The 14,901-nt window shown below is 40.9% G+C and overlaps 1 protein-coding gene across 1 annotated transcript in view; it reads right to left on the reverse strand.

Moving 5' to 3' along the window:
* Positions 1 to 14,901, reverse strand: part of CPED1 (cadherin like and PC-esterase domain containing 1) — a 153,715-nt gene that overhangs the window by 128,370 nt on the left and 10,444 nt on the right. Inside the window, exon 3 of the mRNA XM_082498842.1 lies at positions 13,062 to 13,248. Coding sequence (XP_082354968.1) covers positions 13,062 to 13,248 — 187 coding nt within the window. The remainder of the gene's footprint in view (positions 1 to 13,061; positions 13,249 to 14,901) is intronic.

Genomic DNA, 14,901 nt, shown 5'->3' on the forward strand with positions numbered 1-14,901 from the left:
ATGTTCACACACATGCACGTACACGTACGCACACACACACACAAAGGAGCACAGGGGGACGATGCTGGGTTGGGAGGACACCCCAGTAACCCTATCAGAGAAACACAAGGCCTTGCTCTGGTTCCCCCGAGCTGTCTCAGGGGAGACTCAGCCCCAGTGCCCATCACAATGAGTGAACAGGAGCCCCAAAGCACCTTGTGGACCCAAGGAGGGGAGGAAGCACATTGCCTAAGGGTTTGGGACCAATTACGAAGTGCACAGTAAGAGTGTTTCCAGATTGCTTATTATGGGCTGTTAAGTGGAGGAACCAAAGGTGGGGAAAAGGAGGTATCAAGGTGGTTTGAAGAGGAAGAAGCATGGGAAAAAGAGGAATAAAGGGATAAAAAGGGCTTGCCACCTCTAAGCAGTGGGCTGGTTGCCACTCTTGGCTGGCCATGTCCTGTATCTGGTCAGGGCAGTTTGTCCTGCCCTCTCATTAAACCCCATTGCCAACTTTTCCTGTCTGTGGGACTCTCTCATGTGCATGTTTGTGTGTGTGTCTGGGGCTCAAAGTGCAGCCCCTGGAGGGGGACCAGGGCTCGGGGGTCCATCTGTCCATGATGGCAGCAGCTGAAGCAGGTGTACGAGTGCACATGTGAGCGCTGGCGAGTGGATGAGGCCGTGGGTGCTGTGCATGTTTGTGTGAGTGCTGAGGCTGTTGACCTGTGTGGCCAGCCATGTCTGTGTGTGTGGTGTATAGGTGTGTGCATGAACTGGCTGGGAGCACACGCTCAGCTTTGCTGCTGGGTGGATGTGGGGGCGCAGATCTGCATTAGCCTCACCTCTGTTAGGCTGCCAGATTTGGCAATCTCTAACTTGGATGAGTGTGTTCATAGGAGCTACAACAAAAACGAGAGGTACTGAGGCATCTTACCCGCTGTCACCAAGTCTGCTGATCCTGCTACTCTTACAAGGAAGAGTTTGGGTGTTTACAGAGGCGCATGCAACAAATGGAAAGAGCTGGAGGCTGGAAAGAAGATTCAATGGGCAATTCAATGGCAAAGTAGTGCCTGGGGAGGAGTTCTGCCCAAGGAAACCCAGCTGTCAGCTTAAGTATACTTTCCAACCTGCCCTTCACCCCAACCTTTCTACCACTTCCACTCCTTGCAACAGGACATGAGGAACCTGAGCTGAGAAGCCTTCTGAATGATGGCACTAATGAGAACTCATCATTGACTTTAAAGGGCAGAAACTGTGCTACAGCTGAGAAAACAGCCTCTTCCCTTCTATGGATATAGAGGAGCCTCAGGACAAGCAGCTAAGGAGCAGATGGGTTTACTTGTCTTAATGTCCTGTCTCATTCTAATTACAGTGAATTAGGAGAACAGTTACAATGTTAAAAATATGGTGTTTTATCACCTATGCAAGAAGCAAAGACACATATTTTAAAGTCCAAATGGCAACCCTTGATCACTGCATTTACAGCACTCAGGCATCCTGTGAACCCTAATTAATGTGTCAGATTCCTTAATACCCAAGAGGCAGGAAACAATCAGCATACTGAAAAAGAGAAGCTTCAGAATAGAGGCAATGGCTAAACAGTGTCCGTACACAGGCTCAATGACTGGCCTGCAATCATCCACTGTGTTTGTCTTCTTCTCCCTGGGTGGCCATGCAATGCCCCAGGAGACAGCTCAAGCCAGTGACAGTTCCTAAAACTGAGTGAAGAGCAGGCCACCCTCAGTCAGGGGAAAAGAGTTTAGATCCATGGACATGAGCCATACTGCATCACTTGTCCTCAGGACTAGGGAATTGACCCATTTCATTTATGAGTTAGACAAAACCACAGAAGATCATAATGCAATAATTAAGTCATGATTAATGTAAGGGAGATTTCCAGCTGTACCGCACAGATACTGTTTTTTATGCAGCACCCTACGCTGCCTTTCAACTCTATTCACCTGGCATGCCGTGGGGTAGTCAAAGTCCGTGATACAGACATCACCATGACTACTATGTAGCGCATCCATGGAACATGGAACACAGAAGTTAAAATTATCTCTCCAAACGTTTTAAAGAAATGTAGGGTCAAACCTCTCACTTTTGAAAGTCCGCAGACACCCTCACATTCTTAGAATTGCAAAAAATGTGTACTGTAACGTCTGGGATGTAAATCAGACGTGTCATAGAGCTGGGTAGAGAAGAAAAAAACCTGCTGCTTTCTCTTACCTCACACGTCATCCTGTCATAAAGAGGGCAACCTAACTAGTCTACAGGTACTTTCTGTGCTAGTAATTTCTTGAATACTTCTTTCTATTCTTAGACCTTTCTCCAAATGTCCTCTAACCTTTTTTCTAAAGCAACAGCACTTCATTCCAAGTGAAAATGGGGTTAACATGTGCCAAAATCTATGTATTTAAAGTACTTGTCTTCAGCCTACTCTTTACAAAAAATTGCCTCAATTATTTTTTGTTGAAGGCTGACTTCTAGGCAGGCTCCAGTGATACTTAGTCTCACTGTGGTTGTGAAAACTGGAGGGAGGGCTTTTTTTTTGAGAGAGAGAGTTGCTGAAGCCAGATGGAAAAAAAAATAATTAAATGCCTAATTCCCATTTAGACAGACAAATACTTCTTGCTTTGGTCCAAAATATCTAGGTCTTGCTCTTATTTTGTTTATCAGCCTGTTTAACAAAGTACTTTGGTATGCTGATAGGTTTTCTATTTTAACTCTCGTAAAAAACTAAATAATGAATTGTAGCAAACAGTGGTTTCCTCCCAAATAAAGAAAAAATGTTGTCTTATTTTACCATTTTATACAAAAGGTCCTTTTTCAAAAAACTGATCAATTGAGCTGTATTCTGTCACATCTAAAATAACTGTGGTTCTGCCACATTCATCTTGCATTAACACAATGCAGAAGAAAACTCGGTATATTCTATGTAAATACACACTTTTAGTAGCCGCTATAAATTAAAAATGAAACTCCTTTTTATAGCTAAATATTTATTTTGGAAAGCATTACCACAAATGTCAGAAGCAAAGTCATTACAACAATGAGCTTGTTATAGAAACACTTTATGCCTTGAATCATTTGTTTCAGTCTTTCCAAAATGCATACCACTCAGCTCTTCTGGCCTTCCCTCTGTCTGAATACTTTTTACTTATGGGAGGCACCACTGAGGAAATATATTAAGACTATATGTTTTTAATCTTGCTACCAATTAAGGTTGCTCAAGTCCTATTCCTTTGTTACTTTTTAATCCAAATCCTTTCTATATTTTGCCCTTCTGTTGTGAAAAATGGACATTGTTTTGTAAGGAAACACGCCTGCCAAAAATGATAGAAATTAATTATCGGTGGGGTTTTTCCTTTCTATTCAAGTAATACTTTTCTGTATGAAATAATTTTTTTTCAGGAATCTGAAAGCTCTCGTGACCAACTTGAAACTGAGAGATAGTTTTGATTTTTGAGTATGTCAGAGAAGCTTCCTTTCTCTTCAACATCTGTGCAAACTAGGATTACCTCCAAATGGACAATCTCAGGGGCCAAATAAAAGAATATCCAATATTACATTGAAAAATCAACTCTGAGGGAGTATAAAGAACATCATAAGGGTAGAATAATCATTCCCCTCATGAAGGAAAGGTTCCCGTTCGATCTAAAATAAGCCAGTGTAACAATATGGTGCATGAAATTTTCAGAAACACATTCTAACCTGTGGGTGGCTACTGCACTTTTGATGTCTTGGGCATTTTTAGGATGCAGCATTCAAAAGAGCTGTCAGCTGAAAGTGGATGCAGCTGGAGAAAGTTGGAATCCGAACCTAGGAATGGAGTGGGCTGGCTGCAAATTACAATGAAGGCCCACACAGTGTATAAGCTTTTTGCTATCTGAACCACTAAAATTCATGGTTGCTAAAGTAAAAAATAAAAATAAAAAAACCCAAACAAACAAACAAAAAAAAAAACACAAAAAAAAAAGGCTTGGTTTCAGTGGTATATAATGCATCTACCTAAAATGGGAGTACAACGATGAAAGACACCACATTCTCAGCTGACCGGGGCTCATAGCCAGTGAGTGCATCAAAAAGGACAGCAGCCAAAACACTGGGCAACACTAATGCAACAATCCTTTAGAAAGAGTGCTCTGATAGGACTGCTGTAGGCTTCTGGCTAGACTTACTGTCATTGTCCTAGCACCTATATTAGTAGACAATCATCTGACATTTAGGAACAGACATATATCTTTATAAACCAGAGTCTCTGCCTGAACCTTATCAGAGCCAGGATTCATTTCTTAAAGGGAAGCATTTTAAAAATATTTGAATAAAAAGTTAATCTGCTTTTCCTTCTTATCCCATAGGCTACAGTTACCAAACATTGACTCAAACTCTTTTACAAGATTTGCATGTTACTAGCATGTTATAAAGCTTGTCTACTTACACCTTAAGCCCTTGTAGTTATTTAATTTCAGTGGACTTGCACGTTGTTGCTTTCCTATGGCTGACGTGTATCTGCCTGGACACTGGTGTTTTTCAGATTCTATTAACATGACATAATTTATTCCAGCAAAGGTTTAATTTCTCCCTGTGTAATCAGTGTGTAATATTTTAGTTAAGTTCTAAGTCAGCCCAATAACTATCACTCTCCACTGGACTGTATGTTCTGTTTATATGTCTACAAAGAACATTTAAAGAAAAGTATGTTTGGTAACTTTAAGACTAAATGCTGTATTTTGGTTCTAACTGGACAAAGTTCAATGCCCTTATACATTTCTTATGAACAAATAAAGAACTTCCCTTTCTAAAGGAAAAGAGTGCATTTGAAATGGGGTTTAGTACAATTCTACAAAGGGTTTATTTTAGTGGTACAAAGAAACAGTTTGTGTGCTCTTCTGCTAGAAAACACGAATACATTCTGTTAATAATTAGGAAGGATAATTTGTATTGTCAGAAAAATATATGATGGTTTAGATTTTAGAGCAAGAAACCACAGCATCACATTAGAGAGCAGCGTTTATTTGGGTATGTCAAACTGATCTGTCTTGTCCTGAAACCAATGATGTCTGTGGCATGAGATTAGACACTCACTTTCAATTAGCTGGCAAATAGCCATGCTCAATTGCTAAAAGCAAAATTTATGAGTGATCAAGATAGTGTATGTTTCTGGTACACATTTGCTTCCTAAAACTATATGAACTTTAATTTGAAGGAAGCAGAACAATCTTAACGAACATTCAGTATGCTCTGAGGATCACATTTCTACCTATTCAGCTTGTTTAGGAAACTTCTTTCTTAGCAACATACCAAAAGAATGGTTCTGAAATGTATGTTTTGCTTGTCAAAACTTTGCCCAGGACTCACATGACATATATTTTGCATTAGGAAACCAACCAGTCTTGTATACTGTCAGCCATATATTTGTACCAAGAGTTAACCAAAACGATTTTTGGAAGAGAAGTTACATCTGCTAGATTTGAAGATATATGTGTATTTGTATAGTAACCCACAAAATACTTCTGTGGCTAGCCTCACCATTATTATTTTGCACAATATTTTAAATGACTTACTCGTGATAGAATGATCTTGTGCTTTTGCTGGCATGCTAGGATCTCCAGTCCTGCTTATTTAACCTTACCTCTGCAGGGTTGTTTACACTTTCAGAACCTGATTTCAATTTACTTTAATTTTCTCAGAGACTTTTGTATTTACAAAAGCTGAGCATCTAGTGATCTCTCTATTCCTGACATTTCCTTTACTCTCCACTACGAAAAAGAACAAAAACCCCAGTGTCCCATTTCTGTTCCAAAAAAACTAAACTGCTTCCTTCAGTGGGTTGGTCCTTGTAATTGAAAATGGCAACCAGATGTTTACAGAACACACCAGCAATTTTCCTTGAGGCCTTTAGTCTTTATAATGGTTTGCTAAAGTTAGTTGGCTTTCATGCAAACTTGTCTGAGGCCGTAACAAACAGCAAGTAGGGTCTCCTCCTAACTGTACTCTGAACAATTAAAAATAAAAAAATGAAATAAAAGTAAAGTTAGAACTAATGCTACCTACTCCTGTCAATGCATTTCAAACTCAATAGAAAACCACTCACTAAGGGAGGAGATTTGGTTCTCTTAGTACTGATTTTTACATGCTGTCTCATGAAAACCATCCCTATTTCAGAGCACGTTATTTGCTCTCTACCTTCTCAGACTTCAGCTGGCTGTACTCTAAGCACCACTGATTTTGTGTTCCCTTCCTTTTTCCCCACTCCTGTCAGGAATGTGTTCTCATAGATTTGGGTTTTCTGAGAATATTTTGCATTTTAAGAAGATTCTGAAAACTACATATTGCTCGCTCCTCAGTTAGAGCCCCAAGTCACCACAGCTCATTCATACCTGAAATCTCTCCATCCGCTCTAGAAATCGCTGTTTTCACTCTTCAGTTCCTTGCCTGCCTCATTTTCTCAAGGCTACTTATAGATTTCAAGAATTCTATGAGTTCATCTTGTTATCCCACAAGGGGACACACTACACCCAATAAAATCTCTTTACCTAATATTTCAAGGCCTCTAAGATTGAATGGTCCACAGCTCCAGTGGATCCATTTGATACCTTCATCAGCCTAACCCTCAAAACAGCTTTTCTAGTATCTAACATAACTTTGTTGTTGTTGCTGTAGTAGCATGAATAACAGATTATTCTTTCTTCCTTGGCAGCAGACTTTTTTAATATTTTACATTAACAAGTACCTCTCTTCCCCCGGTCATACCAGTCTTCACACCCATTGAAGAAAGGGCATCACTGTGTCCTCCTGTCTCTACCACCTCCTCTAATTCTCACTGCTTTAGCTGATATAGTGTGTCTCAGAAAATGAAAAGCGAATGTCTGACAGTCACCAGGCATGGCCCTGGGGGCCTCCAAAACCCACGGCTGTAGTTTATTCTCTAGACTAATTAGCAGCCCTGAGGAAACTATTACTGGCTGAACTTATGAAGTAGCACTTCTGCAAGTTCTTACCTTGCTGCTGGCCAGATGTCAGCAATTAAGCTGATTCTTTTGCTGATTTAGCCTCTAGTCAAAAGTATGAAAAGCGAGGAGTACCAGAGGTGACACAATATGCTAAAGGAATAACATGAAGATATACAACAAGGAACATGCTTTTCACCCTAGTTCTGACAGTGAGTCATATGGTTTCTATCCTAGTTTCTTCATTTCGAACTCCAGTGCAGCAACATTTCTCTGCCTCCTAGCCCTACTGTGAACAGAAGTGAACAGACACAGACATGTTCTTCCCACAGAAAAATGTACATTTTCTTTAAAGAGTAATTTTTCCACAGGATACGCAACAAACCAAAATGAAAAATTGACAAAGACTGACTTGGAAAATTGCCTTTGGGGAAAATCAATGCAGAATTTTCTTTCATCAGTCCCCAACTGCTGCTTCAGTCATGCACTATCCAGAGAGAGACAGAAACCTGCAGCTAGCATCACTCCATGTCTGCTGCACACCTGTGCTTGCTCCTGCAGGCTCACCCTTCCTGACATCCACCCAAGCAGCAGCTTTTACTGGGAGCAACCGCTGGGTACAAGGAAGCAACAGAGGACTCTACAGAGAGCCAAGGAGGGAGGCAGCAAAGGCCATATCTGCCGTAACCATACAACAATTCTCAAATCAGCATTTTACAGCAAAGTGAATTATGTCTGAATATATTCAGGTTGCTTTAACAATGAAGGGTCATTCAGTCCTTGCTGTAATACCTAAGTAATGCCATGAGATGCCACCTTAAATGCCAGATGGATCTCTTGACCCCAGTACATAAAGAGAAGGGCCAAGATTTGCTCAGATATGCTCCCATGGGTCTGTTGTCTCACTCATCCCTTCTTCTTCTTGAAGCGGCTCCACCCAAGCACCGCTCCCACATCTGGGAAAAGCCAGATCATCCTCATAGTTAGTTGCTGGAACCAGGGCTTAATTTTCACAGCCAAGTACTTAAAACACCTCCTGCTCTTAAAACAGCAGAAAACAGAACAGAATTCAGTGCATTTTGACAAAGTCAGCAAAGAGAAAATAACTTCTGATCTAATATTCTTTGCAATATATGTACATTTAAGGATATATATAGTATGTGATCTCCACTGAACAATCTCAGGTGAATGAATAGGACATGAAGCTGGTACTGATTTCAGTGGAAATAAATATCAAGACTTAATTGACCCAAGAGGTAAATACCAACCAAAGCTAAGATGGGTTCAATACTTATTTTATGGAATAATAAATCACAAAAAAACACAACCCAAATCAATATATGTACTGTAACGATCTTTCTAATGGCATGGCTAAAATTTCATCTTCAGTGGATGTCACTCAAACTGCAAACAGAAGCCATAGTAAAGTTTAATACTTAACTGTAGTATTCTAAAAATAGGAAATGATTGTGTAAAATCAATACTATGGAAATGGCTTATGATTCTTTTTTTGAAGTAATTCATTGCAATTGCAAAAACTTCCACCAAATTGCTAGAATTAACATTCTAGCATATAATGTTACACTGCACTTGGTTTGCCAGCAGCCTGAATAGAAGTGCTTTTTTCCATGGCCAAACTGACTGGCTACCATTAAAGTTATGCAGACTCTTTTCCATTCCAAAAGTTAGCCGTAACAACAGAATTTTGCATGTAATTGCAGAGTGAATTAAAATTAGCTGGTCAGATTTGTGGCATACAACTGCACATGTTTTTCAGAGCCTGCAGTTTTCTGAGATTTGCATAAGTATTAGTAAAGGTGAAGAATTGAGAAATGAAGGAAATGCCTATTAAGGGAGGGTCACCATTGACTAATGAGGGAGGCACATTGGGCAAAGGACAGAAAAACTGATGGTTCCAGAAAGAAATAAGTAGTTTTTTTATCTTAGAAGATGTCATCTGGGGAAAGTATGGAATTCAGGAAAGGTTCAGTCAGCAGACAGTAACTACGGAATGTTATTTTTGGAGGGCAGAAATGTATGTTAATGCAACAAATTTCTGAGATAAAACTTTCCTGTTAAAAAACATTGTGAAAATGTTGGCAGGGCATCACAGAGCCATAGGGACACACAGATCCTGTTAATCTTTTCTGTGGCCCCAGAGATGAAAGCTTCTCAGACTGGAAGGACAGGGAAGAAGGCAGAAAGCTCTAGAAAATATTTGGCAATTTCTTTTATGGCGTTTGCCACTGTGGGAGGACCTAAGAGTGCTCTGAAGCCAGGTAGCACATCCCACTCACCTCTGATAGAGCAGCACAGCTCTGTGCCAGGCTGAGGGAAGGAAGGCCTGCAGCTTGTGTGGCTCCCAGGAGAGAGCCTGGAGGTGTGAGGCTTTCTCAGTCCTTCTGATCCTTTTATTATTTTCCATGAAGCTGCGTGACATCAGTTTCAAACCTGCTCCCAGGCTGCAGCAAAGGCAGACCGTGTCCCACAGGCTATGTCTCTATCAGCAGATTCTCACATTTTAAAAAAAGGAGGAGGAAGGAAGGAACAACACACCAAGCACACCTTCTTCTGCCTAGCTGGCAAACAAAACAAGTGTACCATTTATAGATGTACGGACCAATACAACCTGATATCTTTCTCATCAGCTGTTATCCAACTTCATTTGAACTGCTTGCTTCACGATGGACTTACCACAGATACTGGAGATACTGACCATGCTTAAACAGATCTACCCCAGCAGAAGCAGCATGCCCAAGGTGGCAATCCCAGCTCTCTGCAAAACCTGACTATCCCGTCACCTGCTACTAACACAGTACCACCTTTCTATCTCCATCCCAGCAGCAGACTAAGAGATGTGTTAAACCTTACAGCAGAACTGGCTCATTTAGGGCTGCCGCAAAAGGAAGACTCGAAGCGCTCAGAGCAGGCACAGATATCATCAATCCATGGGCTTTTCCCTCCATGTGGGTTTAATTGCTGAAGAATGGTGAAAGCACAGCTACTTTTTGTTCAACCAAAGCCAGCTGAGAATTTACTGACAGAGCTATTTTTCAGTGAAAATTTAGGGGTTTGAATAATTTATATTTTACTGCAAAAAAGCATCGGTGCAGATTTTTCACAGGAAACCCATAAACCACAGTCTCTTTGACTGAAAAAAAAAAAAGGTATCCTTTTCCTTTTTAGCCAACTACTTTCCAGTTACCAAAACTAAAAATGTTTTGGTTGGTCTGCAAGAAGTGAAAAATTTCCGCTGAAGAAAACTATTCTCCTGATGTTGCTCTCTGACAGCAATGAACTCAACACAGTGCTGCAGCCCAGGTGTGGAGGACCTCTCTGGAAGATCAGTGTGCAGAGCTGTCACATCTGGGTTTCAAACGGGAGCAGAACTGGTCCCAAAATGAATAGTGGGCCAGCACAAAAAAAGTTAGGAATGTTCTGTGGTGAATTTTTTTCCATATATGACTTCAGCTAGACTCTTGGCTCTCAGCCATTCTAAACAAAAAATCCTTTCAAAATCAGAGTGAACTTTGAAAGTTACATGAGTAAGACAGACTGCACAAAAATAAAAGCACCGGATAGAGCTGCTAAATAATACCAAGGAATGATTCCTTTTATAGATTTTTCACAACATTTGTGATCTATGTTTCTCAGTACATTATCTGTATCTTTTTAGTAGAGGCTTCAAGGAACGTATTTTGGAATAATTTATAACACTTCTATTAGTAAAATATTATGACAAAGCATGGCTCAAAATACCCTTCTCCAAAATAAGGAGTACTGTCCCATCCAGAACAGTAAACCTGCTAAATCTACTGGCACAGAAAAATAACTAAGCGTAACTTGTTTAGTTCTAAGAAAAGATCATTGGTTTGGTATGCAGACATGCTCTTTTACTTCTTGTTTTTAAAACATTAAAGCTACGCACTTACATAACACAGGGAATAGTTAAAGGCAGACTTATGTTGCCATGAAATTGAATTAGTAGAACCTTACTCTTTACCTTAAATTGGCAAGTATTTGACTTTTTTACTTACTCCAACAACTGCTGGAAGCTGTGGGATGTTCCTGGAAAATACCTAAACCCTTTTTTATTTTTTTTATTTTTTCATTACTGGAAAAATACTACAGGAAGTACTGGTGCTAGCCTGTAAAATATAAATACCCACAGTTAAACTGATTTCTGCAGAGGCAGTGTTTGGAGGGCAGAAACCTGTGTTGGAGAACTTCAACCTGAGCTGATCACTGCAGCAAAATCTAGTGGAGTCATTTTTTTTCTAGGTCATAACTGAATTTGGCATACCCACTTCCTTGGCCATTTGAAACAAAACTGTTTCACAGAGATGGTGCATATGGTCCCCAGAGATGCCATCTTTTCTCTGCAGCCTGTCTGACATTAACAAAGCCTGCAGACACGCCGTGTCTCGTCACTCTGAGATGGAAAGTACTCAAGGCAAGGAGTGGCTGAAAGGTGCCTATGAAACCAGATTAAAATAAAAGAGTGAGGTGAAGACAATTTACTATTTCTTGGTACAGCCTGACAAAAAAACCTGCATGTACCTCATTTTCAAGAAAGTTTCTTAAAGAAACTTGAAATGAGTGGTGGAATTTTGAGCAGCCTCAATCATGCTAAGTAATTATGTTTTTCATCTATGAAACTACTCTGATTGGTTAAAGCACAAAGCAAAACTGAGCTCTCTCGTAACCCCAGGAATGTATTGCAAGCCTAAATGATGCAAGCGGCACTCCCTTTAGCATGAGAAATAACCAACCACACCATTTTTCTACTGACAGAATAGTGGCCTGTGTGTTTTTTTCAGAGCTTTACAGTTCCACAACAGACTTCCAACAGAAGACCACACTGAGATCACAATTTCAGTTCATACCTCTAAGGTGTCCAAGAGACATGGTCAAGCATATACAGAAGTGTGGCCAGCAGGTCAGGGGAGGTCATTCTGCCCCTCTACTCCAGTGAGACTCCACCTAGACTACTGTGAAAGACATGGACCTGCTGGAGTGGGTCCAGAGGACAGCCATGAGGATGATCCGAGGGCTGGAGCACCTCCCCTATGAGGAGAGGCTGAAAGAGTTGGGGCTGTTCAGCCTGGAGAAGAGAAGGCTCTGGGGAGATCTTATTGCGGCCTTCCAGTACTTAAAGGGGGCCTACAGGAGAGCTGGGGAAGGACTTTTTACTAGGGCATGTAGCGATAGGACGAGGGGGAATGGCTTTAAACTAGAAGAGGGTAGATTTAGATTAGATATTAGGAAGAGAATTTGCACTGTGAAGGTGGTGAGGCACTGGAACAGGCTGCCCAGAGAAGTTGTAGAAGCTCCATCCCTGTAGGTGTTTAAGGCCAGGATGGATGGGGCTTTGAGCAACCTGGTCTAGTGGGAGGTGTCCCTGCCTATGGCAGGGGGGCTGGAACTCGATGACATTCAAAGTCCCTTCCAACCTACACCATTCTATGATTCTATATGATTCTATAATTCTATGATAACTGGTGCTCAAAGCTCCTCTATCAACCACCATATAAGTCTACACAATAAGGCTACAGTCCTTTGTGCAAGAGATCAAGCTTCTTCAGTAGCCTGCTTTAACTGTGGATCAAATTTCAACAGGAACAAAGAACCAGCAGTAATTTACCTCAGCTTCTGCTGCAAGTGCAAAATGCACTTCTTCTGTATCGTGTTCTTTAACAAGCTTACAGAACAATCAAAACATTACCAGAGGTAAAAGCGTACCTTCATGCATACAGCATTTCCTTGAGAGACAAAATGAGAAAGAACCAAATATAGCAGGTATTTGTTTTGCTATCAAATGCTCTACTGAAAAATCATTCTTATTATATTGATGAAGTTGGTATGAGAAGTCATCAGGAACCAAACTGATCTGATTTAGTTGTCAAGACTATGATGAATTACACTGCTGCATTTTTTTACAGAAGGAAGTATCTAATGAAAGAATCATCTAATTGTGCAAAATTAGCTGCATAATTGGGAAGCGCTAGAATTTGACTTGTATCCTTACTTGCATCCAGAGTTTATAAGCTGTGGAATTCTGTGGAAGAATGCTGGATCAATAGCTAACATTTAGCAATTAATGAATTAACTAAGTCCAATTATTCTTACTGTGATAAGGGCCCTCATGCCTGGGATCTTCCATCAGTCTCCTGTTTTCAAGGACTGTGACTGTATATCCATGCTTTGCCAGGATGCGCTGACAGAGCTGACGGTCGGTTTCATGGTGGGCAGGAGGTGCATACAGAACTGCTCTTCTTGTACGGCTTCCAAAGTACTGGAGAATGGAGTCATCAATCTACAGCAAACACAACACAAAGACAATGGTTTTAAGATAAGACACTCCTCAGCAGTATAACATATGCTTGTTATTTTTCACAAAAAGAAACTAGTAACTTACTGTGACAATCCAGGAAATATTTCTGGTACAATTAAGAATTCTCTTTGTATCAGGGACTTCCAACCACAAATTCCATTTTGTTTGCCTTTCAGTTTTTTCTACCTTCATTTTGGACTGATACTGCAAGCGTTTGAAAACTTAGGGTAGCAACGGTGGATCTTCCCTTCAGGGAAACACCTTTGGCCGAAATCTGGGCTGCTACGGTGAGCTGGCAACAGTACTTGCCAGCTGATTTTGACTGTGGCCTCAGGCTGATCTGTGGGTCACCTAGCAGCGAGGACTTGGTGGGTCCCGTGTCAACTGTTCCATGGAACGTGGGTCCTAAGCAGATGGTAAGTGCAGGGGTCTGAGTTCTGCTGTGCAGTGTGATTAAGAAAAGTAAGAAGAGTACTGAAGTAAAAGCATGCAGAGGCATCCTAAGCAGTACTGTAGATTGCTGTGCCTGTAGAAAATGTAACCTTGTCAGTACCTTATTGCCTTATTAGTCCAACACGATCCAGCCCACCGGACGACTGGCAGAGAGATTTGTATATAGGAACAAGTGGAAATGTGTATGATGTCTCCAATGAATCCCAAGGAACCCTTGGGTTGTCTACTATTCACTGTCTTCCCATATAGTGCCAAGGGACAATGGCATCTAGAGAAAACCGTTCCTCTGTATAATAGCCTGGGGTATGAGCAAGCTTCTTGCAAGGAAAAAATGGAAAAGAGCCACCCCAAAGACACAGCGATCGTGTGAACTTGACATTAAGAGCTGAAAAGAGCAAATTACTGGGCCACTGTCATTGGGTCTTTGGGAAAGGGTGATATCTTGTTCTTACATAAGGCATAAAAATAGGATGCTCCATGTGGGAAACAAGTCACTAATATCTGGAATAGTCTATATGTTCTTTTGCAATAAAAGCCAATAACAGCCAAGATTTTCTTTTGGTGAAGAGTATTTGTCTTTAGGATTGAAACATACAAGCATTTAAGGGATTGAATTCAGGACATGAAATTAGCTCTTGGCCAGTTCATGAACTTCAACACAGCCGTAGGTAGCAGTATGTCCTTTAAAAACTAAGTTATTCCATAACTTCTAATTTTAGTAAGCTTATCTCAGGAGATAGGAAGTGCTACACTAACAAGGCACCACCATGTTGTGCACAGTAGACCACACTGAAAAGAGACTGATGCTTTGATATAAACAAATGTCATTCAAGATGTGTCCAGTTGTTTATAGGCCTATAGTCACTCTTCTCAGCAGTCTGTTCCCCAATTACAGGATGCAGTTTTATGTTACACTTGGCTGAAGCGTAAGCTTCTATGTGGTGGTGAGAAGCATGAACTACTTCAGAGCCCTGACCCTCTAACGCCCCATCTGCTTTTGCTCTGTTGCAGACACCCCCCGTGGAAAGGATTAGCACCATCGATGAGGGGACCCTGAAAAATATCTCGATACAACACTGTCAGAGGCTTCCACGTATGTTTGCTAAATGTGCAACCCAAAACTACTTTAGAGACTGGGACATTCAAGTAAAGGTTGATCACATTCTGGCCGGAAGAAGCACA

Source organism: Vanellus vanellus, assembly GCF_965231255.1.
Source record: "Vanellus vanellus genome assembly, chromosome: 1".
NCBI classification, from domain to species: Eukaryota; Metazoa; Chordata; class Aves; order Charadriiformes; family Charadriidae; genus Vanellus; species Vanellus vanellus.